Source organism: Ambystoma mexicanum, chromosome 3q (assembly GCF_040938575.1).
Source record: "Ambystoma mexicanum isolate Mex_15411 chromosome 3q, UKY_AmexF1_1, whole genome shotgun sequence".
Classification (NCBI taxonomy): Eukaryota; Metazoa; Chordata; class Amphibia; order Caudata; family Ambystomatidae; genus Ambystoma; species Ambystoma mexicanum.
In genome coordinates, this window is record NC_090926.1 from 268,606,587 (window position 1) to 268,634,165 (window position 27,579).

General features: G+C 49.3%; 1 protein-coding gene across 3 annotated transcripts in view; it reads left to right on the plus strand.

Annotated features, from left to right (window-relative positions):
• SKIC8 (SKI8 subunit of superkiller complex) overlaps positions 1-27,579 on the plus strand; it is a 65,026-nt gene that overhangs the window by 12,712 nt on the left and 24,735 nt on the right. For all 3 annotated transcript variants that reach the window (XM_069653735.1, XM_069653738.1, XM_069653737.1), the window contains exons 3-5: positions 13,360-13,406; positions 13,489-13,516; positions 23,611-23,716. In XM_069653735.1, coding sequence (XP_069509836.1) covers positions 13,395-13,406; positions 13,489-13,516; positions 23,611-23,716 — 146 coding nt within the window. In that variant the 5' untranslated portion in view covers positions 13,360-13,394. The remainder of the gene's footprint in view (positions 1-13,359; positions 13,407-13,488; positions 13,517-23,610; positions 23,717-27,579) is intronic.

A 27,579-nucleotide genomic window follows, 5' to 3' on the forward strand; every position in this document is an offset into this window, starting at 1 on the left:
CCAGAGCCATAGTGGAGCGCACATTCGGAGTACTGAAGTCAGACCGCTCTGGTGGACAGCTACTATAAGCACCCCCAGTAGTGTGCAGGTTCATTGTGGCAGCATGTGTCATGCACAACGTTGTAACACAGCGGGGCGTACCGGTGGACATGGTTGTGCCCCCCCAAATCCCCAACCACATGCATGGCCGCTGCACATGGGAGGGGAAAGGGCAGGTGGCGAGGCAGCCCGTACCCAGCTTGTGGCTCAATTTTACACCTAAAATCCCACCCCTGCGGAATGCACACAGGCCTGGCACATTCCAGGTGACAATCGATGATGACAAAGGAACAGTCAACTGTCACAACCTTACCACCCTGAGAATGTGTCCTTGAAAGTGCTACATTCTGTGCATCCCTAGCTACTTGACCCCAATCCTGTGTGACCAAAAGGTACACATTCAAGGTGCATAATCCATTACCCCCCCTGCAAAGCAGCACATCTAAATACTAGCGTCACCTAAACCCTCCCAAACCCCATGTCACCTGCCCGACACACCATGCCATGGCATGCAGTGTGAATAAATGCACAACACGTGACACAACTGTCATAAAGTGCACCATGACAAATGGAAATGGGGCCAGAGACCATACCCTCTGACACATCGAAATCAAACCGGACACATGAACATATATTTTACCAGCATAACATATCATGAACCCAGGACCCAACAGTGACAATGTCACACAGTGACCAATCACAGTAACACAAGTGTCTCAATGTGACAAAGCCACCACATGGACCCCTCCCATCCCGAGTGTCGCTGCTAGTTAAATGTGTCAGGGTACCGCATACAACATGATGTGCATCAACAATGGAGACAGGCATGGTAATACATGAAGATGTAACATGTAAATATGCACAATTAGCAACATATAAACAAAAATGCATGTCAACCATGCAATGGAGAAACCATCATGAATCCCCACTAGGGGTATATACACTGTTTGGACTTCAGACTGGCCACACAACTGATGGAAGCCCTATGCCTCTGTTTAAGTTACTGTCACACGGTGCCCTCCTTGCAAGCCCATGGAAAGCGGAAGCAGGAGTGGCATATGTGTCTGGACCCCAAGCCTCAAACACGAGACAAGCCTGTATGGGCCCAGCAGAAACGCACAGTGGATGCCTTTTGGATGGCACACAAAGCAACACACTGTGCTGGATGTTGAGAATAAAAAGAAAAAACTCAATGGGCTCATGGCCCGCACGGCTAGCCTATAGTGGGAGTACTGTCATCACCCTCGGGTGCAGTATGATAAGGTGTGCATGCTATGGGAGCCTGACCACGCATAGCCCTGGCATGCTTCTCCATGGCAGCAAGCATGCAGGTCTGAAAGGTCTGGTTCTGCAGGATGATGGCCCGGAGGTCCCCATGCAGCATCTCGCGTGTAGAGTTCAGCCTGCAAGGCCTCACATGTTGCACAGGCTTCCTCGCGGCTTGCCAGGAGCTCAGCCGAGATGTTGTGTGTCAGCTGCACCATCAACAGGAGCAAATAGTGTGGAGCGTGACCCTGTATACGTAACTGCCACAGGCGGACATACCAACACTGAATGGTCCCTTGAGGGCTCTACCCCCACTGCAGGTGTCGGACAGAACAGCATCCATGCCAGAATCGCTCACCTGCGACGGCACATATGGTTCAATATCCGATTCCGCACCAGAGGCATAGAGATCCTCAGAGGTGTACTCCGAGACACCCGTGGCCAGGATGGCCTGTAGCACTAGTGAATTTTCGTCCGCTACCACCCCACGGCCTCCACTGGTGCCTGGTTGGGGCTCTGAATACTGCACCCCCTCTGCCATCTCTTCCTCCTCCACTGCTTCCAGTGGCTCATCACCTGCACAAAATGAGAAAGAAGACATGACCACACATGTTAACAGCATAGGCCACACACATGGGTATAACAATGTTGACAGCCAACACATGAAGCAGCCATGTGACACATGCACACAGTGCCAATGTAATGGAACGGGACCCTGAAAGCAAACATGGATGCCTGGCAAAATAAGACATGTACTGCATGGTGCATAGCACCTGCATCACACACAAGCATGTCTGGCATAGTCCGTCCACAAACATGACAGATGCCAACACACAGATGGCACGTAGCATAGCCATGGCAGAACCAGATGGAAGTCAAATGCTACTGTCCGTGATCCATGTAAAATGCGTGTCGTCAGACAGTACATGGAAATCAGTACGACAAAACACATGCGTCACAGGATGCAACAACGCTAGGGTGTTGAAATACAGTGAAGGGAGGCACATGGGTACATTAATGCTAGGTCACATAGACATCACACAAGTGAATGGGCATGTTGAAGGGTGAAACAGGGCTCATAAGTGTGTGGGTGCAGTGCAGTACATGTGTACGGCCTCCACTATCAACAAAAAGACAAAACAAGTAATTGCAATGTTGTGTCATGATGGCAGTGTAAGGGCAAGTGCAGTCATCATGTGCAAAGTGTTGGCAGTGGGTTGTAGGGATGCAGTGAACCCCAACCCCAAGGGCGGGGGATGGCTTGGAGGCAGTGCATGGGTCAAAATGGTTACTTGGAGTACCCTGTTGTATCAGAGAGTGTGGGAAGGTGTTGATTGCATTGTCACAGTCCTCTGGGATTGCAGCAGGGGAGAGGAGGACAGAAAGCACAACACATGAGGAAGCATCAGAAGTGCCCCCAGACCCGGAGAACCCACAACAGCAGTTGCATAGAGGCAGGGAGGCTGTACCAGAGGGAGGCATCCGCACGACACAGACTAGAACCACAAACTAATTGCCATGTGGAGCAACTGACCCTGAGGAAGCGGGAAAGGGATGATCAAGGAGGAAATACCGGAGATGGAGTCGGATGAGGGGCTTGCCCCGGACCCAGAGGGGCTTGCCCTGGACCCATAGGGGCTTGCTTGGAATGTACATGGTCCATGAATGAACACTCATGGCCTCTGTGAACCTGTGCCATCAGCACAGTCCGAGTGACAGACCCTGCATCAAGGCCAAAGGATGTTCCACACAGTACAGGTCTGGGAGAGTTGCAGAGGGAAGAGTGTATATTCAGAGAAAATCGGGAACAGCCCATTGCAGTAGTCCGCCCTGGGAATCACCAGTCCCATGGACAGTGAGCTGCTGGGGGATAGAGAGGCAAGGAAGGATGCCCCTGAGGAGGATCAGCTTGCAGGGTGACCTCACAGAGATGTCAGTCATGTGACGACAGAGGGCGAGTCTTGAGTGCAAGATCATCACAGGCTATCCGCATACATGTTTTGGAGCAAGAATATTGTCAAGAGAGGTTGGCGAGTGATTGACATGGAAGGAGGGTGCAGCTGTTTTGATGAGGATTGCCTCCGTGTGCAGCACATGGCCTGTATGCAGTCTGCATCACAACAAGCGCGTATCAGTCCAGCATCGCATGGGTCACACATGGCAGTCATGACTACATAGCCTGCACTGGCAGTCAATCGCAACACATCACCCAAGCAACATCGTCCTCTGGTGGTGACTCACTGCCAGTCACCAGAATAGAGGCGTAATTAGAAGCCTGCTTGTTTTATGCTCGGCGTTTGAGGTCATTCCAATGCTACGCTTCGAGCAATCATCAGCTGTGCGCTTCTCACATCCCAAGGCACTAATACGGTCCGCGATGCACTGCCAGTGTGCCCTATGCTGAGCAGGCGTAGTTCTGCACCCTGCCGTCACCAGCATGTCGCGGCAGTGATCCGACACGTAGCCCACAAGTGTGTGCAGTTCCACTTCATTGAAACTCTGCTTCCTTGACGTGTTGGAGGCCCGGCTGGGTGACTCTTGAGCCGGGGTGGTGTCAGCTGCAGCTGCCCCTGCAGCTTCCACACCCTGGCTGCTCCGGGCAGCAGATGACATTGCTGCCCCAGATTCACGTGGCCTGGTGACAGCAACTTTCACTGCCAAACGTGGCTTGGACTTCCTGACACGGAAGTCGGCCTGTGAGTCATCCTGTGCCTATTCTGTGACCAATCCGGGCTGGGCTTGCAGCCCCTGAGCTGGGGTGGTGTCAGCTGCATCTCCCTGACCCGCTGGGGTGGGGGGCATAGCTGTCCCTGAATGGGCCTGGACACACTGCCCATGTGGCCCACGTTGCCCACCACGGCCACCCTGGCCCCGTCCACTACTGCGGCCACCTCTGGGAGGTCGCCCAGCTTTGCCTCCCTTACCACTTGTTGGCCTCCCAGGTATGGCACTGATGTACTAGTAAGAATGGGAGGTGCAGACAACAATTGTCCTGGGCAAAGGCGGCAGGGTGCCTGATGGAAAACGTGCCTCTGTGCTCCTGCAAGGCTGTCTGTGACCCCTGGGCAAAAATGACGGGTCACACAAAGCTCAAACACCCCCAAAAACAAAAATATGTGCATGTGACCCCTCGGTAGCCCACGTGCGTGGAATAAATGTCCTGCAGTACGCTGTGGCACCCAGAAACACACAGAATGCATACACGTGAAACACGCAGGCTACTATGACCTTGAAAAAGGGGGTACGCGGCGCACATGGGCAACCACAGTGGGAAAAACACGTGCACGACTCACTGGCTGCCTGCAAAAATGAAGAAAAACATGCGCATCGGCAACTCCCCGCCAAAAGAAGAAGTAAGCACTGCCGCAGTAGTGAGCAAATGATGTGTGAACCCACAGGAAGAATCTCACGCGTCGGTCCCCACGAAAAGCACATACAGGTCACTGACGTCCTATGCAGACCTTTAACCCGTACTGAACGGCAATGCCCAACGTCCCGTGCGCGTCCGGTAACTTACGCGCTTAGGCCTTTTCCTCCGATTACATGCTAATGCGCTGTTTCCGCACGTGCGGAGTCACTCTGCATCTGGCTGGCCGCGCTAAAGCACACGGAAGACCCACACTCCTGCCCACAAGGCCAATTACCTGCGTCGGGCGCCCCATGCTGCCTCCTACGAGCCATCTGCTGCTGCCAGCCCACTCTGTGTGCCTGTTACCCATGTGCCCTGAATTTGGTGCCTACACATCAGCCATTGCCAGAAATCCTGTTGCTGAGACCACCTCTGCTGACCCAGAAGACTCCTGACTGCCTTTCCATCGCTCCACAGCCCAGCCCTAGGACCCAGTTGCCCACCCACACCTGCCTCGGGGGTTGCCATGTCAGACCAAGCAATATCTGGGGCAAGTGCCAACCCCCCGGCAGAGGGCTGCCAGCTTCTCTTGCAAAGAAGTTGGCATCCTGGTGGAGCAAGTCCTGGGGCATTATGATGCCCTCTTCCGTGGACCATCGCGACTCGACAAGGAAGGACGAAGTAAGATCTGGGCGGACATCGTGGGTGCCATCAACGCAGAGGGGGTGGCACCCCGCGACTACAAACATGTCCGGAAGCACTGGGAAGACTTCAGGGCCAGGACCCTCAACAAGGGCAGGCGCCTCGTCACGTCTGGTGATGGAGTGGGGCACCGGGGCCCGTTGACCAACAATGAATTGAGGGTCCTGGAGCGCATTAACCCAGCTCTGCACACCTAGGTCTTACAGTTGGACCTCCGTCCGGTGTCGAGTGGTACATGTGTTCTTGTCCAGCGTAGTGCATGTTGAGGTGTGGGTGTAGTGGGCACCTTGCCCTCATATCTGGCATGCCTCATGTATGGATGTCTGTGTGCATGTCCATGACAGTGCTGCATGTGAGTCCAATCAAGTGTGCTTCACATCAATGCTGTCTGTGTTGCAATGCATGACGTGCACCAGCATGTGACGACGCACACAAGTTTGCATTCCTGTGTCTCGACTTGGCCATGCAAGAGGTGTAAGACATGGATGCTTATGTCACCTTCATGGACATGCATGGTGTACATGTGCGTGTGTATGAGTGGTGAGTGTGTGGCTGGCCAACCCCATGGATGCATGGCACATGTGCATCTCAATGCGCGATTAACTCATTTCGCCCAGTTGACCACAAGTGCGGTCCACTTGTCCACAAGTCCGCTGTGACGGGAGGTCTACATGGCCTGATGCATGACTGTCAGGTGGTGTGTGTGTGTGTGCATGTGATGTGCATGTTCCATGATACATGTGAGGATCAGCCCCTCTTCTGATGTGCCTGCAGTGCCGTGTACATGGATGCAAATGTTTGTTGTACATGGCGCCGTGGAGTAACGCGGCAGGGATACCCTCCAGGCAGCCCACACCACAAAGGAGCCCCCAACACCCATGACCATACCCCGCAGGCAGCACACACCACAAGGGAGCCCCTCCCCTCAACACCCGTGTCCATACCCCGCAGGCAGCCCACATGAGACCATACCCCACAGCCAGCTCACACCACAAGGGAGCCCCCCCAACACCTGTGACCATGCCCTGTAGGCAGCCCACACCACAAGGGAGCCCCCATCACTGTGACCATTCCCGCAGGCAGCCCACACCACAAGGGACCCCACCCCAACACCCATGACCATACCCCGCAGGCAGCACACGCCACAAGGGAGCCCCTCCCCTCAACACCCGTGTCATACCCCACAGGCAGCCCACATGAGACCATACCCCACAGCCAGCTCACACCACAAGGGAGCCCCCCAACACCCGTGACCATACCCCGCAGGCAGCCCACATGAGACCATACCCCACAGCCAGCTCACACCACAAGGGAGCCCCCCCAACACCTGTGACCATGCCCTGCAGGCAGCCCACACCACAAGGGAGCCCCATCGCCCGTGACCATTCCCGCAGGCAGCCCACACCACAAGGGACCCCACCCCAACACCCGTGACCATACCCCACAGGCAGCCCACACCACAATTATCGAGGGTTATAGCTGTACTCTAATTGAGTGATGGTGTAGAGTAGAGCGTAAGCGAAGTGATATGATGGTTCATGCATAAAACACCTCAGCATAATGCGCTTTGAAGCAAGAGGTGAGTTGCAGACAGTGGGGACATGGCAGGAACGGTACATATGGAACGGAACGGTTGGGAACACATCGCTGGGGCCATGGTAGGTACAGACAGCAAGCATTCAGGGGTACACAATGACAAAGGGGCACACAGACGGGGGCTGTGCTTATAGGGTTAGGATGGAGCGCTAGAGGGATACATAACGACGTGGGGGATAGGAGACGGGAAACAGTGACACACGGGCGGCGCAGTGGGGCATATATAGCGACATCACAGGGGCTAGAGATGAGGGCAATACAGAGGGATACAAAGCGATATCATGGGAGCAGGGGTCAAGATAAACGGCGACATCACGGGACTATGTCTTGTTGAAGGGGCTGGTGGGGTTGCAATGGATAAATGGGTAGTCCGAGGTCAGGGAGCACAGGGACAGAGGGGTTAGGGGTGAGGGCAATACAGAGGTATACAAAGTGTAATTACGGGATCAGTTCACAGTATACCGCGACACACAAAGCACAAAGTGACATCACATTGCTAGATGTGTTGTCGAAGGGGCTGCCGGGGCATAGAGGGGTTGCGGTATACGACGATAGCACAGGGCCAGGGGATTACGAGGGGAAGGAACACAGGGCCGGTACAGGGACAAAGGGGCTGGGGTATATCGAGACACCACAGGGACCAGAGAGTTGGGCAGACGGAGGCATACAAAGTGACATCACGGGGCAGGGTATACAGTGACACAGGGCACTCAGCGACATCACAGGACTAGATGTGTTGTCGAATAGGCTGGAGGGTATAGGGGGTTGGGTATACAACAATAGCATGGGGCTGGGGGTTACAAAGAATACACAGGTAGTACCAGGCAGGGGACACAGGGCGAGTACGGGGACATATGGCAGGGGTTTATTGATGCATCACAGGGCCTAGGGAGTTGGGCAGACAATGATAACCTGGGGAACAGAGGGGTAAAGGCGAAAGCACTTATGATGGTACATAGCGATATCACCAGAGCGAGGATGGGGTGCGCAGTGACAACACAGGGGCTAAAGGGTGGGGGACACGTGGGGACCAAGAGGTATGGGGGCACGCAGTGATGCACAGTGGGCTGGAGGGGATGGGGCATATAGCGGAGGTACGGGCCAGAGGGTACACAGCGATGTCACAGGGATCTTGGGCGGTATCACAGGGGTCCTGGGCTGGGGCACATAGTGATAGCACGGGCAAATCGTGCAGGGGACACAACTTGGGAGGAGTGATGATGCAAGAAGATCCGTTGTTCTGTATTCAGGGATATGGTTGTCTATGGCTGAGTCAATGGTCGTATTCATTGGTGACATGGATGGGTCACATTGTATTTAGTCTTTCGGTGTCTTAGAAATTCAATCACTTCTTAAGGTTGAGGTTGGTGTTATGGAAAGAGTCACATTTTTAGTACTTTTTGCAGAATGTCATATAGTCTTGCGTGTTGCGAATATGAGGGAGAAGCAAGTTCCACAGAGTCGGGGCCAAGGCTGAGAAAGCGGACCCTGCGATCCTGACGGTTAGTGGTAGGGATCACTAAAAGGAGGGCAGTGCTTGATCTTGGGGTGCGGGGTGGGAGGTAGGGTTTTATCTTTTCTTGCTGGTATAATGGGCCGGTCTTGTGCACTGCATGTTAAGTGGCTCTTCGTCTGACTGGGAGCCAGTGGAGGGTTCGGATTGCAGGGGAGGAGTGGTCTCTAGGACCCAGGGTGAGGAGCATCTTAGCAGCAGCGTTTTGTGCTCTTTGGAGTTTAAGGTGGTATGGCGGGACTACTAAGTATAGGTTGTTGGCATAGTCCAGTCTCGACATTACAATCGACATAACAGCGGCAAGTCTGTTCGGGAAGGAGAGGTAGGGGAGGATGCGTCTGAGAAGTTTGAGATGATGGTGGCAGCATTTAGACACATTGTTGATCTGTCGGGAGAGGGTTAAGCCAGAGTCCATAGTGCAGCCTAGGTTTTTTTTTTTACTGTATCGGTGGTGGTGGGGGGTGTTGGCCCATGGAAGGGGGCCAGGGGAATGGATGAGGTAGAAGCGCAGAGTTGCTGCACACCATGATTTCGGTTTTCGTGGGTTTTAAGAGGGGGTGGTTTATTGTCATCCATCGGTCGATATCTAGGAGGCAGGCTTGGAGGTCGGGCTGGCGTTGGTGGTTGAATTGTGGATTTTAAGGATGATTTGGGCATCGTAAGCATAGTTGTAGCACGTAATGTTGTGTGGGCGTATGAATCCAGGAAGGGTGGACATATAGAGGTTGAATAGGAGGGCAGATAGACATGCGCCTCGTGGTACTCCAGTATTACCTGAGCCTGCAGCGGAGACAAAAGGGGAGAGAAGGGTTATTTGTTTCCTATTGCTGAGGAAGGAGGCGATCCACTTGAGAGCGGTGCCACAGATTCCAAGGGAGTGGAGACCGTCTAGGAGGATTGAGTGGTTAATCGTGTCAAAGGCTGCAGAGAGGTCGAGGGGAATTAGTGCAGCGCATCCTTCAGAGTCTGCAGTGACCTTAAGATCATCCCAGATCCAAGTCAGTGTGGTTTCGGTTCCATGCCATGGTCTGAAGCCTGATTGTGCAGGGTTGAGGAGGTTGTTGGATTCAACAAAGGAGTTTAGCTGGGAGTATGCTGTTCGGTCGATGGGTTTTGCAAGGAATCTGGTGTTCGAGATGGGTCTGTAGTTTAGGGGGTCGAGGGATGGTTTTTTAAGAAGAGGCTTGACATGCACAATTTTGAAGGCATCGGGGAAGATACCAGAGCTGAGAGAATCATTCAGTATGGTTCTTGCGTGTTCTTCGCAGGTGGATAAGAAGATTTCTTTTAGGGGCAGGGCAGGGGTCAAAGGGGGAGTCAGACGGTTTTCTAGCAGATCATGAAACTCGTCTCTGGAGATGGGTTCTGAATGAGTTGAAGGTGGGTGGATCTGGGAGAGGGGCAGAGGGAGGATGAGGTAGGGTTGCTTGGTCGTTGTGGGGCGGGGGAGAGGAGGGACAGTTTTTTTTTTGTTAAGGGCGGTCGTCCTGTCAAGGGCGGTGGTGTAGAAGTGTAGCGAGAGTGAGTCGCAGAGCGATTGTTATGGGGCGGATTGGGTAGAGGTGCAAGTGGGTTTGATGAATTCAGAAATGATTCTATGGAGTTCTTTGTTGCTGTTTCCACAGTTGTGAATTTGCTTGTTGTAATAGGCTTTTTGGCATTCCAGATTTTAGCTTTGTATTTACAATGGTGCAAGGCGAAAGCGGATCTGCTAAGTTCTGTTTTGGATGCTCGCCATTTGCATTCCAGAGATTTTTGTTTTTTGGTGTTCCCCAGTTCGGGTGTGAACCTTTTGGGAAATAGTCCATTGCGTGAGGAAGCAGGCGGGGTGAGAGAAATTAGTGATTCATTGAGTAAAGAGTCGATGGTTAAGGATCTATCTGGGGGGGGGGGGGGGGGCGGGTGTTATAGGGGATCTGAGAAGTAGCACTCCAGCAAGGTCAGGAAGGATCTTTACTTTGTTCCAGCATTTGAGGTCTTGGGAGGGGGTAGGCCAGGAGGGTGTAGGGAGGGGGGCAGGGTTGATGCTGGAGAAAGGGATGACAAATTGGTCGGACCTGATGAGGGGTATGGAGGGGGAATAGATAAATCGGGGTTGAGGGGTCGAGTGAGCTGAAGATTGCATCCACTAGAGGGGGTTCAACCGTTCATATGAAGGGAGAGGTTGAGCGCATCAAGGTTGTCGACAAGTGGGCGGACCATGGGGCTGGTGGTAATGTCTAGCCAGATATTGAAGTCGCCTAGGAAAGTCAGAGAGGGGTAATTTATTTGAATGGTGGCTACAGAATTAGGTTGTTTGAGAAGTGTCTGTCGTAACCAGGAGGTCTGAGAAGGAAGCTGTGGGAGAGTCGGAGGTAGCAAGAGTTTGACTAGAAGGGATTCACATGATGGAATGCATGTCTGAGATTCAACGAGTGAGATGGAGAAGTGTGATTTGAAGGACTGCCACGCCGCCGCCTCTGGATGATTTGTTTAGCAGGATGGGCGAGTAGCCAGGGGGGGAATGCTTCATGTGCAATAGGGGCAAAGTCATCATAGAACCAGGTTTCAGTGATGAAGATGGTCTGGTTTGTTAGAGGAGAGGAGTTTGAAGATGCAGTTGATTTCTGAGTGGGATGTGGTCGTGGAGGTGGTTATCGGGACCGGAGTTTGGGGAGCTTGTGGGGGATTGGGGTGGAGAAAGGGTGGGGGTGACATTCCCGGAAAATGAGGCAGAGGTGGTGAGGGAGTAGGGGTGCCAGCGGATTCTGGGTGATGGGGTTACATCGGGGGAGGGTGGGAAGAGTAGGCAGGGTAGGAGGAAATGTGAGGGGGAATGGGTAGACTCGAGAAGGGGTGGGCGGATGGACAGAAGGTCAGTGGGTGATGAGGGGGGGTTGGATATTGGGGTGAGGTTCGGACGGGGAGGGTGAGATTGGGAGGTCGGATTGGTGTAGAAGTGGTGAGGAGAAGATGGTGGCAGACACGTTTTCCACTTTTTAAGGGTTTTGGTAGAATAGGGGTGTGAGAGTGGGCAGCGGGGTCGGAGGCAGGTGGAGATGAGGCTACTGTTCTTGCATGGGCGAGACATGTTGTTTTTAGAGAGGGGAAGGGATATGATGGGAAGGTGTTCTTTGCCGGTGTCGAGGGTGGTTTAAGTAGGGGGAGGTTGTTCTGAGGTGGGATGGGGTGGAGGGATTCAGTGGGAGGGATGTGCGTGTTGGACGGAGTGGAAGAAGATGAGGGTTTGAGCTGTTTGGAGCGCCAGCGGACTCCTCTGGTTTGGCAGTTTGAAAGGGGGGTGGGTCTTGGTGTGGGTTATTAGTGCGTTATCAATAACGGACAAAGGGAGGTTGGGGGGTGATGATTTTGGGAGGGAAAGAGGGGGTATTTGGCATTGGCTGAGGAAGGTGGATGGCGCGCCACAGTGCACCTCTGATTTTGGAGTTGGATGTGGGGTGGTGGTAGGAGAGTGGGCGAGCGGCGTTGGGCTGTGGGCACGTGCGTGCAAGGGATCTATGCTTGTGCTCGGGGGAGCAATGAGGGGGATCGAGAAGGTGGGTGTCAGAGTACGGACTGTGTGCCGTGGGTGATGGGTGAGGAGGGGAGGGAAGGAGTGTGGGATTCTAGGGACTGGGACGGTTGCGAGAGGGGGATTCTTGCGGGTCAGAGTTTCCTTTTGGCTAGTAATCGATGGGCGCACTACAATCGTTGAGAGCATCAGATACAACACAGTAATCTTTGTACTATCTAGATGAGAGGTAATCTAAGAGGGCAGTCTTAAGACGGCAACACAGACGTTTTTAAGTGCACTACAATCTGTAAACTCTTGGTCACACAATGTAGATGTGAGATAAGCTAAGTAGTCTCTTGGTCACACAAATGTAGATGTGAGATAAGCTAAGAGGGCAGAATACAATACAGAAATCTTTGAACGCACTATCTAGATGTGATACAGTCTTAGGAGGGCAGAATACAACAATGTAATCTCTTGGTCGCACTATCTGGATGCGAGACAGGCTAAGAGGGTTAAGTACAACACAGTAATTTTTGGGCATACTATCTAGATGAGAGTTAAGCTAAGAGACCAGTTTTAAGACGGCAGAAATACGAGACCGTAATCTTTGAGCGCACTATCTAGATGTGATATAGTCTTAGGAGGGCAGAGTTCAGCAATGTCATCTCCTGGTCACACTATCTAGATGTGAGAAGGTAAGCGGGCAGAATACAATACACAACTCTTGGTCACACTATTTAGATAAGAGGCAGAAATACAACAATGAAGTCTCATGGTCAGACTATCTAGATGTGAGACAGGCTAAGAGGCAGAAATACAACAATGTAATCTCGTGGTCGCATTATTTAGGTAAGAGGCAGAAATACAACAATGTCATCTCTTGGTCACACTATTTAGATAAGCAGCAGAAATACAACAATGTCATCTCTTGGTCACACTATTTAGATAAGCAGCAGAAATACAACAATGTCATCTCTTGGTCACACTATTTAGATAAGCAGCAGAAATATAACAATGTAGCCTCTTGGTCAGACAATTTAGATTAGAGGCAGAAATACAACAATGTAATCTCTTGGTCGAACTATCTGGATGGGAGAGAGGATAAGAGGCAGAAATACAACACAGTAATCCTTGACCGCACAATCAAGATGTGGAACAGGCTACGGGGGCAAGTTCTGGGACTCACTGACATATACTATTATACACAGGTCAGTCTGAGATGCTCATTAAGGTTTGACGTATACTAACATTTAACGAGACTTGATATTTTGTAGGGTGGGGCCACCCTGGCATGTACAAAAATTGACAGGCTGCATTAAAGTGATTGAACTATGTTGAATTGATTTGATATATTCAAAATCAATTTTTTACATTTTCTTTAATCTGCGTTCTTTGCAGACCAATTGGATCCATAGAACCCTGTGTACAGAGCGATGAGCACCCAGGTAAAGGACGCTATGATTGTTCTGCTTGTGTTTATTTTCTCAAATGGTGTCTAACTCCAATGTCTCTTTGTTTCCTGTTCAGTATAGCATCCTCTTCAAACAAGAACAAGGTGAGCTGTGGTTTTATGCTTAAGAAACCTAAGAAATGAGGATGCGGTGCTCACTGTTTCCAGCTGCAGTTATTAAACCTTATAGTAGGAATGGGATTTGCATGTTCATTATGTCATTGCATTTTATATAGTGCAACTGCTGCCATTTTCATAGTCTTTTAGTGTTTGGGTAGTAGGAGCGCAGAGGTAACCGTGCAGTATTGCTTCATTGTTGCGTTCATGTGTGCCAATCGTATTGAAAGTGTTTGTGTCTCTGCGTGTTATCTAGTCTGTCTCTTATGCTATGTTGGAGCATAATGTTGTGTGGTGTATTGCATTGATAATTGTGGTGACCCTCAGCAGGCTGTGTATTGTGGGTCTGGGCTTTGTGGTGGTTCTGGCAAATTGGTTTGGTGTAGGTTCTTAAGTGGTGGGATGTCCGTTATGGGACTGAAAAGATTATTACAATACAGCAAGGCTTGCACAGGGCACAATCAAAGGAGCCAAACCTTAATGAGGAGCAGAGTAACACTGGTGCAGTCATGAAGCGTGTAAACGGGGGAAGGCTATTCGAAAACGTAATCCAGGTTTACGTTATTTTAAATAACGGCAGAGATCATGCGGTGCAGTCTGCAATGTAAATGATATAACCTAATAACAGCTGCAAAATGAAAGGTGCAGACAGTAGAATGGTGCCAGAATCTGAAGATGCTGTTGGGTGTATAATATAAGGTGCATGATGTTAGCATGAAATATAGACTGCGGCAAGTAAGACCTGAGCCACACCAGAGGACATTGTTCAACAGTTGACTTCAAGGCATAAAATCAGCAGTCTCGCGTAGCTATTTGCTTTGCAATTCTGTTGTTTTGCTAATTAAATTGACACTTGTGTAGCAACGCTGGCTATTTAAATTTCCCCTTTCAATGAAAGCGCAGTTCATCCTGCATTCTTGCACTCTTCACCCTTTTATCTCTGTTCTCTGCAAGTTCAACTGGGGGCTAATGGAGAGGGAGTGCTGCAGTAATCCTCTCCATTGTTAAGTGCCAAAGGCGTGTGGGAGTGCTAGGCAAGAATGTCTTTTCTTTTTCAAATAATTGCAAACCAGATCGGGTTGACACGTTTATTAAGTGAAGTATATCCTATATGGCAAAGACCAGTATGTGTTAACTTTATTTGTTTTTTAAAAAGAGTCCTGCAATGCAATTCATAAAATTTTAAATTGTTACATCATGTATAATTGCAGTATTGCTATTGTAAAACACTGCATGGTCACGGCCAACTACTTTTGATGGCAAATATAGTTCTGTGGTTTGCTGGTTGCATGCATCCGTTCAACTGGTGCTCAACCCATGAGCTGATACCATACTCCTTGACATTCTATCTTATCACACTGTTGCTTTATACCAGCTACCCTGAAAGTGAGATGGCTGCAAACTTCAATATTTCACCTAGTATGCCCAGTTCTCTGCCTGCTACACCCGCACTCTTAATCTCATACTTTCTTCCCTCTGCACATCTACAGGTCTACTGCAATAACATACAAATTAGTTATCCTCCACAGCTTGCTTCACTCTGATTATCATTGCATTGTATATTAGCACTTGTGGGATAGAGCTGGCCGAACTGTTTTTCAGAGCCTTTTTATCTTATTTATTGGTGTCCATTCATGCAGCTAACCTTTTACATTTTACACGAACATTCATCCAGGGCTCGCAAAGTCTACTCGCTCATTCGAAATAGATTTTATGAAGGGCGCATACCATTTCCAGGGGATGTTTGAAACCTTTATTTAAAACATTTCCGTTGTTTGCAGTAAATGTCACTGTGAATGGGGCCTCTGGGTAGCAGCAGCGTGCCAAACATAGTGGGGTTGTGGTGACCTGCACCATTTTAAAGAAAGCGCATTTACATTTTTTGTCATACTTTGCTATGGGTCTAGCCGAATTTTAAAGAATTTGCCAGGCTTGACTCATCTCACTAATGTCTTCAGCCATACTAAAAAATGCTATTGTTGCTGATTTCTTTTTTTTAATGTCTTGGCTACAAATAACCTCTGGTGATAAACATATTAGTACAACATTGCTACTTAAATGGGTGTGTTTGCTAATCGAGAACCTTTTCATTTGCATCCTCTACTAGTTGATTTTGGAAAACTAATGTATGCCTTGGACTTGATTAATAAAATGTATGAAAACCTTCTAGACCTATTTCTACAAATGGGTCCCTGTCCCAGAAATTAACAGGTGTGAGCTCAGCAGCACGTCTCAGAAATGAGTACTGGCCTTGGTCCAAAATTGTCTACTTTCTGCCCTAAAGAACAAACAAAAAGGGATGTCTGGTCTTAAGCTTGGGATCGGGTAACTTCCCCTTTTTGAGGTGGCTGGTTTTCTGACCCCCGCCGAAGAGTTCTACTGATATCTTTCAGTTCTTGGCTAAATATTAAGTCCAATGTCTTTCGGTTGTCCTTTTGGTTACAAACAAAGTCTTTGTCAAATAGTCTTTGCTTTATCCCTTCTCTTGAGAAATCTCCTTTTGGTCTTGGATAGGTCATTATTTGCAATGCAACAAGATTCACTGGTTATTGTTCTAAATTGTTTAGCTCATGTAGACTACAGGATTGGCAGGCCCTGTTTGTTGTTCTTTTCGCTAACCCCCTTGTGGGAAAGCCAGTTTCTCAGCCCTGAGTGGGCTACGGGCGTGTTCGGCCCTACTCTGTAGTTGCTTTGCTCACCCCCTTCTGGGGTACTCCTACTTTCAGTGCCATGGACTACGGCCATTTCAGCCCTGTTTACTTCTCGCACCCCCTTCTGGGGTATACGTGTACTCAGCCCAGTGTAGGCTAAAGGCTTTCTCTGTCTTTCTTCGCACCCATTGATTCGGTATTTGGTCTTGTAGCCCGGCATGGGTTTCTGCAGCCATACTTTTCTGGGTTTCTTAATCACTTTGTGGGGTGTTTGGTCTTGGAGCCCTGTGTGTGCTTCACACTGGCCTCACTGCCCGGCGCCTGCTTTTGACATGAGGTTGCGTATCCCGCATCCAGCTGCGGGGTTCGCCCAGGACTTCAGAGTCTATGGCCAACGCGGCTCTGCGTCTTCTCCTCTTCAGGGCGGGGGGCTCCAGAGGTTCATTGGGCTGCATGTAACCCTGCTGTTCCTGGTTTGTCTTTGCTGTCCCACGCAGTCCTGGGCTCTCGGAGATCGGCGCATTACAGCAAGCAGCAGCGTTCCGCAAGCTTTCAGCACTCTCCGCCTACCGCGTTAACGATAAGGTTCTTCGCTCTGCTCCTTCCTCTGAGGGGCACGCAGGCCAGTGTTTTTCACTCTCCGGCTGTGTCTCCTGTGCTGCTGGTTTCTAGGTGTATGTTTAGGTTCCTCCTTGGGAGCAAAGGGACAACGCCATTGATTCTGGTACTCGCAAGAGGGTGGTACCAAGTACAGGTCGGATACCAAGCCTGTATATTCATATTCTCCATGTAATCAACAAACATTGAAGCATTAAAAGTAAAGGGAGGTGAAATGGAATATTTGCTTGGGCATTCCTTGTCCCCAAGTGGGTGGGTGGGTGGGTGGATCACCCTCAGTGGGATTCTGCTTGCCCTGTCCCCTATAGAGGGTATTTCACATTGGGCTCACTTCCCTAGTGCCAAAGGCGGTGGCTAACCCTTGGGGAGAATGGACGAAAATCTATCCCAAGGAAAATAAGCAGCAGTAAATGTTGAATGGCATCGTCGTGTGGAGTCTTGCACGGGCCGATGAAGCAAATATTGCCAAATTCAGTTAAAGGAGTAAAATACTATTACATCCGGGGGAAAAGGATGACATATGGTGCTATGGCAGAATAGCACGGGAGCAGATGAGCATAACATTGTAGTGTGCAAATTGTGCAGAATCTCAAACGGTAGCAAAATATCACACTTTACTGACCAGATAGTTATTTCACACTTGCTCTGTTATGCTTTGTTAATTGCAGTGCCAATAAATTAAATGGTAGAACAAAAATGTGTTGATAAATTGTTACAGCACTCGCTGAATATTATGTAATTACATGTACCATGTTGATTAACGGGATGGAAGTTTGTATTTATCGCAAGCGTCAAGATGTTAGTCTGTCCAGGAACTCTAAGGTGGCCATAATAAATGCATTTTCTGTACCTCTTGAAAGATGCAGGTTGGGGTGTTCTTGGAGTAGGCCATATTTGAATCTTCATCTTCTTGCAGTATTCCTTTAGGTATCCCAAAGTAGTTTGCCTGCAATGTTGTCTTGTACTTGTATTCTTTGGCAGTTGGTTCTCTTTTCTGTCGCACTGTTTTAGGCTTTCATTTCTCCAGAGTTTCTACCTAATAACTTCAGGGTTCTTGGGTTTTCGGGAGGGAACTTGAGAGCAAAATGGTCCCTGTGCTTCTGGCTACATATACCTTCTACACTCAGACCACAGAGCTTTTACCGCTTCTTGCAGAGCTATTGAAATTGCAGGGTTCAGTAAACATATCAAAGTATTTCAACAGGATAGCTTTCCTTTGGTTGTTCCCTTAGTAATTGCAATACTTACTGTTTGCATAGTTCCCACAACAAATTGAGTTCTCTTTTAGGGCACGTCAATAATGGACCTTGTTGTCCAAGTCTGTGTAAGAGAATTAAAGGTTGTTAGCCCGGCAAGGATGATTCTTTTTTATTGTATTTATTGAGCGCAGAACTAGCTTCAGGAAGCAGCGGAGCGCTTTACAAACATAGGGGGAAGAACACAGTTGGGGAAAGAGAAAAGGAGCATATAGCTAATGGGAGGGTGGGCAATTGGCAGCAAGAGATCTACAAGCAACCTAGAGGGCAGCGGATGGGGGCAGTGGGGAGCACACCGCCAAGTCTTGGTTAAGGAGAGGAGTATAGGGTGGGTGGACCTAGGTGTTAAGGAGGATCCATTTCTTGAAGAGGAAGGTCTTGAGCTCTTTCCTGAACAGTAGAAGTGATGGGGCAAGTCTGATGTTGACGGGAGGAGGTTACATCTGCACTTTCATAATTCAAATCTGCACATGTCCTTACTTCTGCTGGATCGCAGGCCACCGGGGATGCTGAGTTTCTCAATAAGGCAGCTCGGAGACTTCAGGATGACTGCCTGTTGGGGAGTTTTACTAAAGTCCACTTGAGGTAGGACTCTCAAACTCACTCTTAGGCGTACAGGGCTCCGACTCTTAGGTTTGGCCTGAACTAACCAAAAGGTTTGGTGGCTATGGTCGAGCAGCCAGGCTTAGTCTAGGAGGGAGAAGGGCTGTAGGTAAGTACAAAGACCTCGGGGCACACCTATAATCAAGAATACACTGCAGTTTTATGAAAATATAGTTATTTATAAACGTTAAGGCAAACTAACACAATGCTAGGATTGCCGGTAAGTAAATGCATTCGCATATATACATTAAGATATTTGATGAGCATTACTCAATTCACTGGTTAACTTTGGATAATATACAGATAAGTATTCAGAGTAGTATTCAAGATAGCAATTAATTTCGTCAACCAACATTCAATGTAATGCAGCAAGTATATTGGTAAGTAATTCTAAGCAGCCTATACTTTAGAAAGTCCAGCGGTATCTGGGAATGAGAGTCTAGTCAGTGGGGACATTGGGTGACCTGGGCCTGTGAGCGGAAGAACAAAGGAAGGCAGATGCTGTCAAAATTACAACTTCAGCAGGATTCTTTAATATTTGTTTGTTATAAAGCAGGTTCAGGAAGGTCAGACGGACCCCCCTGTAGCGGTTTAGCCCAATGGACTGATGTCCTTAGGCCTGGAAGAACACTATTGAGTTGTCCACCCCAACTGTCTCATGGAGCACAGATAACACAGCAAGCACCCAGAAAACACCCAGGAGCAAGACAGTACCTTTTCTGAAGGAAGAAGACCATGGCATCGGCGGGTCCCCACGGTAAACTGACAGCACATCCTGTTTGGATTCTTGGCGTGGAGGCTGAAGAAAGAACTTTTGGCAGTAGCAGACGGTCAGCTTCTTGTGATGGGACGCCCGCCAGATTATCTTCACGATACTGGCTTTTTGGGACTCGACACAGGCTTTGATTCACACACGGTTATCACACTGCAGGCTTCCCTCTTTGACTCAGTTGAGAAGACCTATATGAGGGGGGAAAGAGTCACTTCAGGCCGAGAAGGATACCTACAAGGTTCCAGCCGAAACCATGCTTCACAAGACGATGCACAGCAAAATGGTCCAGGGTATTGGAGGAATTGCAGCCCAGGACGGTCGCAGCTCTTGATGGCTCAATATGCAGGTGATCTTGGGACTGGTTAGCCAGCAGTCCAAGGGAGAGAGTAGTCAAGAGTTGGTGAAAAAGAAAACGACATCCACCATTTTAGGTAAATGGTGATCCATGTGTCCCTTATTGCAACTGTGACGAGCCTGCATGTAAAGTTCACAAAATGTTGGTAGAAAATCTCCCCGGCCACTCAGATTAACTTGTCACTGTAACTAGAAGTTACAGGAGAAGTGGAACAAGGGATACAGTGTGTCCGATATGCACTCCACATAAGGTGGGGTGTGCAGATTCCCAAAAATAAGTCGGGTAGGATAAAAAGTATCCCCTTGTCCTTGGTAATGGCTGTTATCTCAAATAAAAAGAAAGGGCAGCTCAAGGAGCTCCCAGCAACACTGCACAGAAAGTGCTGTATTAAGAAATTGCAGATGCCTTGAAAGGTGGAGGAAAGCATAACTCCAGAAAGATTCAACCAAAAGGGTTGAAAAAGGTCCCCAAAGGTAAAGTAAAAGACTGAGTGGGGAAAAATGTTCCCGCTCGCTCGGGAGAACTGATTTAAAAAAATTCTGAGTCCAGCAAAAAGTGCTGGATGCCTCACAAGTGGGGCGAATTACACCCAGAAAGGACATTTGACCTAATGCAGGCTTGTAGATGATGCAGCAGGATTTGAAGATGATGCAGGCTTGCAATGGGAGCGAGTGCAGTTCAGTGAACGTCTGGGTAATGTGGTTGAATTTGCAAAGTCCTTTAATGAGTCTTGCAGCAGCATGCTGGACACATTTCAGGGCTGCCAGGGTAGTCGTCGGAATGCCTTCCAGAAGGGTATTTCTACCATACAGGTGGAAGAGGACCAAAGCTTGCAGAGCGGATCTGAAAGAGTTTTCTGGGATGAAGGGATTTTCTGCAGGAGAGAAAGTTGGTAACGGGCTGTTTGTGTCTTCCTTGCTATGTGCTGTTTGAACGTGAGGTGCCTGCCGATGTTAAGCCCAAGGGACTTGGCACAGGTGGCCAGCTCAGATGTGAATCTCTTGAGATTCATAGCGGAGAGCCAGGTTTGGATGTCGGGGTGTTTAGTGGTGTTGATCAGCAGTCTGAATTTAGTCTTGGAGGGGTTGAGCTTCAGGTAAACTCTGTACACCGAGGACTGATCAATGTGAGGCAGACCTTGAGCCAGTGGATGTCCTCAATGGAGGACATCTTGAGGTAGATCTGCGTATTAGTGAATGTGGATGTTGTGCAGACTGAGGAGGGTTCAGAGTGGTTCCATGTAAAGATTGAAGATCAAAGGGGACAGGATGGATCCTTTTGGGACTCCACAGGTTTTGGGTAGAGTTTGTGATTGGCAATTCGCATACTAGGATTTGAATCCGCTGAGGATGATGTCTCTGATCCCCATGGGGCGATGTAGATTGTTGGTGAGTATCTGGGGGTCTACTGGGGGTCTACTGATTTTGCCAAGAGGTCAAGGAGAACTAGGAGGCAAGAATTGCCATCGATTATTTTAAGGGCATCATCGATCACCTTGACAGTAGCCGTTTCTGTGCTGCATCTGGATCTAAAGCCGTAGGACTGAAGGAGGTTATTGGCTTCAATGTGTTGGAGGAGTTGCGTGGCTACTGCTTTCTCAAGGATCTTACCTAGGAAGGGAAGATGACTGTTGGGTCCGTAGTTGCTGGGAACCTCCAGGTTCAGTGTTGGATTTGTCCGGCCTTGAGGGTCAAGGAGAAGGTGCCTTGAGTTAGGGAGCTGTTGATTGTCAGGTAAGGTAGAGGTGCTTCAGTCAGAAGGGCCTTGAGTACAGAGGCAGATATGGCCTTGATGGATACTAAGGTAGCAGTGAGGTCTTCCATAGTTGGTGTCTTGAAAGTTGTCCAGGTAGTTGTGGTTTTGCGAGATGGGATGTGTAGGATGCTGTCAGTGTTGGTGTCTGTGTTGGCAAATCTTGTTGACGTTCGAAAAAGTTGTTTGCAGTGGATTTTTCAACGGAGTGTGCTGCGGGTGGGTCCGTTAGAGGGTTGATGCTGTGCTTGATGGCTTGGAAAAGGGCTCTGCTTTGCTATGGCGTTTTGGTAGTAGTTGGCCTCGGCAGTGTTGATCAGTCGCCTTCCTGTAACAGAGTTCCTTGAGCCGGGCAAGGTCTGATGCACTACAGGAATTTTGCCAATTATTTTCTGGTTTATTTATTTAAAAAAAAAAGAATTTGTGTACCAGGGTGCTGAAAGTTTAGGCTTGAGTGCACACCATTCACTGGGTCATGGTGGTTGATGTTTGCGCGGGTGGTGTTGCTTTCTTGGAGAAGCGAGTTGCAGTCCTGGTTCGGCAGAGGGACATCGGCCCATGTGAGAGTCGAGTTTCGTGGGGTCTTCTGTCTGGGCATCCACTGCAAAGTTCTTGAAGGATCTGAAGACTTGGTTTGTTTGAGAGGGCTGGTGTGACTGTTTTCAAAGGGGATTTCCAGTTGGTCCGAACAGTCAAGCGGAGTAGGAGAGCTGTGATAGAGGGTGGACAGTGCAGTGATGATGGGGTTGCAAATATTACCATTCATGTCAGTTAGTTCTTTTGTGTGCTGTGAGTTTGTTTGTCGGGTAGGCAGTGGAGAACATCTTTCATTGACTTAGTTGTTGGCTTGCCGGGGATGTTGAAGTTGCAGAGGGAGATGTTGTTGGCATGCGTGCGACATGGTGGTGACCAAGTCTATGAAGTCTTCGATGAAGGAGGTGTTGGGCTTCGGTGATGAGATGAAAAGTGGCTTTGTACGTTAGGCGTCCAGTTGGGTCATGGCCATGATGCCTTGTGAATGATACATTGTGAATAATGGTGCGGCATTTGCCATCTTGTTTGGACATCTTGTTCGGACATCTTGTTCTATAATTCTGTAGCCGTTGGGGGTGAGGCATCTAGGAAATTGGTGGAGGTGGATGTCGTCCAGGTCTCAGTAATGAAGATGGCACCCAAGTCATGTGTGGTAATGAGGTTGGCATTGTTGGCTGCATGGTTGATTGCTGAGCAGACACTTGCAAGCATCAGTTTTCATGTAATGGTGATGGAGTGGTGATGAGGTGTATGGTGACATAGGATTTTAAATTTTGTGTGTGCACTCGCCCATCCCCTTATTGTAGCTAGACTTTAGAGCGGTCTGGCAAACCCTGCTTAACAAAAGTGGTCCTGCCCCATTGATCTGGACTGTCTGTTCTTTTTGTGATCATGCTTGTTCCAAATATTGCATCTTCAGTTGATGCAAACATTTGAAAAGATTGGGTGATCCATGGTGTCTGCTTAGTGTCTTGAAAAATATAGATGTTTTTGGGGATGCTGTTGGTGTGGCAATGTATGGCCATTACACCCTATGTCCAAATATGTATAAAGACAAAAGAGCAGATGGCATGTACCTTATTACCTGCACCTCATATTTTGCTTCACTTAAAATTAGTCTTCCTTTACATTTGCTTGTCATTCCAGCTGTAACGTAAGGCACAGGTTATCCGTTCTTTGGAATTACACATGTTCTAGTATGAGTGCTCGGTGACTGCATAGTGCTAAAGTTATTGGGGTACATGTTAATTAAACAGGTGCCGGCACACAGTGAACTCCCTGAAGGTGACATTAATCCTACAACAATCTTTAGACGCCAATGGTGATATCGCATTTTTAACTGTGAACAGAAATGTGTCAGCCTTGGGCAATATCTCAGTGGATACTGAAGTTCTGCATTTCTTTATAGTATTGTTTTTTTTTTTTTTTTTTTTTTGTATGTGGTTTACTTTCTGTAGCAGGTAGGGCCATGCATGCGAGATCCTAGTGCTCGGGTGCTTTTGAAGGACTGATTCACTTAATCTGCGTTTTCTGCATTACAGCCCACGATGACGCCATCTGGTCAGTGGCATGGGGTAAGAACTCAAAGGACCACACAGAAACAGTGATTACTGGCTCCCTGGATGACCTGGTGAAGGTGTGGCGATGGTGAGCTTGATAACAAATGCCATTTTCCAACCCACTGTGACCCTTGCATGCTCAACTTGCAGTCTGTGCTAGGGCACAATTAACTAATCTACTAAACGTTAAAAATAAAAGGCTGTAATGTCTTCCCTGTCCTGTGTAGAAGAATGTTGGGAAGATAACATCCATGCTGTACATATTCTGCATATGCATGAGGCCTTGTCCTTCAGCTGCCTGTGCTGTACATCTTGTGAAACTATTTGAGAAACCTGTACTTTCGAATGGATTGTGTTCTCCAAAGTATTCCACATCTTTGATAGGTAATGTCCACAGCTGTGTACTTCTGAAACTTTCTCGGCAGAGGGCGTCCTGCGTTGCTGACGTCAGCTCGATGTCCTTCGAAGGCCTCCATCGAGGGCGACGTCACCGATGTTATAAATAGGACGCACTGCGCCATAGCCATAGTTCTGTTTTTTCCGCAAATGGGTGCTTCGGAGACTCGGCGCGCCTCGTGTATTCCTCGTGAATGTCTTCTTCAACCCCTCCGACTATGCGGTCTGGCTTTAAGACTTGCCAGGACTGCAAGTCTAAAATGTTGATTACGGACCCGCATCGCATTTGTTTGTGGTGTTTGGGCGAGAGTCATGACACCGATGACTGTTCCAAATGCCAGTAGCTGACTGCTAAGGCCTTGCGGGAGTGTAAGGGGGAAGCTTCAGGTAGGTAGGGGTTCTAAACCCAGTAGGTCTGCCAAGGGGATGTCCACCGACGATTCAAGGGGCAACTCTCTGCGTCGGACAGAGTCCCGGGGATCTCGGTCGGGAGTGGTTCCCGCCATTCGTCGTCCTTGTCTCTGCATTCCAGGAAGCGTTGTCACTGGTCTCCTTCCCCGTCCTCCTCAGAGGATGGCGCCGCAAGGAAAGTGGCTTGTCCTACTAAGTCCTCGACTCCAGAGGAATGGGCAGCCTCCAGGGAACAGATGATGGCGATTTTCCAATCCCATGGCACAGTTCCGTCCGAGCCTTCGCAAGTAGCCGGCAAGGAACAGTCTCGGTCCGTGGCTCGTGTACCTAAGGCTCGGGACCTCGGCGCGATTTCTCATCGGGAACCTTTGCGGTCCCGTTCGGACAAGGTTCAGGCTGATCGCATGAGACCTGCTTCCAGGTCTCGGTTCTCGTCCCCGGCGAGACCGCAGAAATCTGTCGCGGGCTCGAGGTCGGCGTCGACTCCATCAGGGCCGTGTCCGTCGGATACGGATGTCGAAGCTTTGCCTTCGCACCAGCCCTGGGCGTTATCGACGTCTACGCCGAAGCCATCTGCAACATTGTCAACGCCTTTGGGGTCTTTTGGCCGGAATTTGCTAATGGCGGTCCCTGGTACTGTGGATCCTCCAAGGAAGGCTACTTCCAAGTCTGTCATGATTCCAGGTCCATCTGTCCCGGGAGCAGGCATCCAGATACTGGGGGGGGGGGGGGGGACCCAGCAGCACATGCTAGGGGCTATCTGGGTACAGTCCTGGCGCCATAGGCGCCAGGCTCATAGAAGGGTTCAGTCCTGGCGCCATAGGCGCCAGGCTCATTTGCTTTCACTTACCTCATGCAGACCATGCTGCTCAGCATTCAAGCCAATGTGAAGTCTGAAGGCGGACTACTTTATCTCAGGGACTATTTTCTTACTCGGGTGTGGTCTTGGGAACTTCTTACCTGGGACTACTTTGAAGGCTATTTAAACCATGCCCGAAGAGCAGCTCACGCTTCACGTTATTCTGCATCCTGCAGCGTAACGCTCACCATGCCTGCAAGCCAGCATCCAGTCTTCTGCCACGCCCGCCTCGAGTCTGGAGCTCCTAGAGAAAAGGGAGAAAGAAGGAAAAAGGTTAGACCAAGAACAATACTTATTTCCTCACCTGATTCTGGATCCATCGCGCCTTCGACCAGGAAGAAAGGCATTATTTGATGCGTGTCGCATCGCCTGCTGCAGCGCCGCGCTATACTCATCAGCCTTCGCAGCACCTCCACGATCCACCTCTGTCTTCATCATTTCTTCGCCAAATTCCAGCACCTAAGGGGAATAAAGTACAGCAAGGTGAGCTGAGAGAATAACAAGGCAATATTAGTACCATAATAGACTTACCTGATTTTACCGCCAGAGGCATTCTTCATCTCCATGGGCCGGCGCAGCCTCCATTCATCTTCGCCGAACTCCGGCATTTAAGGGGAACAAAAGGACAGCCTGGTGAGCCGAAAGAACAAACCAAGGGAATCTTGTTCACCATAATAGACTTAGCTGATTTTACCGCCAGAGGTATTATTCCTCAAAACACCATAATTCTCACTACGCACCTGTAATAAGGGAGAAAGAAACAGATTACATACAGGTGTCATTTACCGGACAGTGTTGGATACTACAGACTCTTACCTCAACTTTACCAGCTGCACGAGGCAATCCTCTTTAGGCTCCCTTGTGACTGTCTTTTTTTAATATAATGGTTTTGTAGCTTAGGGTCAAGCTGCAAGGAATCAGACAAAAGTGAAAGTCAGACATTTTGAACTCTTACGAACTATATACTTACGGCTCCTCGCCAGGAACCTCCGAGTCAATATTGTTCTGGAACTCTCCAATTCCTTCGGACCAGTGAAGTAACTAGTTATCCACGCACCCCTGCATTCTACGCAGGATGGAGAGCTCCTCCTTTAAAAACCTAAGGTAGAATATACAACGAGACATCGGAGGTGATTAGAGGGGAGAACAGTGGGCGGGGGGGTGTTTATCACTCAAATACACGGGTGGCTAATTCCCTTTCTCCACTTTCAGGAGAATACTTCTTCGGGTCAAGCAGACGAGATTAGGTGGGCCAGTCTAGTCTGTCATCTCTGCACTACGCGTCACGTGGGTGAAAACCACAGCTGTCCAGTTCCGATCGACGCCCCTGTGGGAGCCAATTGAGCGTAACAGAATGAAAGCCTACCCACAAATTCCCACCTGGGCGCTATGGAGACATCAGAAGCTGACCAACTGGCCCTATTACTAGGGGAACTAAGGGCTGAAGTACATTCTGCCTGCCAAGAAACTAATGCGCTCAGGAGAGAACTGATTTTGTCAAAGGAGCGAACTGATGACCTTGCTAGGCAATTGCTGCAAAGCCAGGCTGGACAAACGCCCCTGCCTGGGCTAGGGGAAACCCAACTCCTGTTTCATCAGGCAACCCTGTGCAAGTAATCCTACCAGGAACTATTCCTTTAGCTCCGCCCGAACGCTTTGCTGGGGACCCCAAAAGGTTTGCCGTGTTTATGAATCAATGCCGCCTGCACTTTTTATGCAGACCTGTAGCCTTTCCAAATGATCAAGCAAAAGTAGCATTCGTACTATCCTATCTCAGTGGTAGCGCAGCCGATTGGTCGATTCCTCTAGTCAACCAGGACGACCCTCTTCTTCGTGACTTTCAGGGTTTTCAATTGAGCATGGAAAGACTATTCGCCCAACATTCACAAGGACAGGCCCTGGATAACGAACTTTTTTCCCTGCGACAGGGTAACCAGGATCTACTAACCTATATCGCTACCTTCAATAGGTTGGTGGTGGAAACAGGATGGCCCGAAGTAAAGCGAATTACATTATTCCATCGTGGACTGCGAGGCGAACTCAAAGATGTTTTGGCTCAAGTTGTGAACCCACCTCAGGATTGTGCTGAATATATAGACTTAGTGGTCCAGATAGATCACCGACTTAGAATAGAAAGGCGGATCGAGCTAAGTTTGAGAATCGAGTGTTGGTTAAACCCAATGTTACCCCCAAAGGAACTGATGCACCGGAGGCCATGCAGATAGGGGAGGGTTAGGGGACCTTTAACTCAGAAGGAAAGAGAAGAGAGACGACAGTTGCACTTG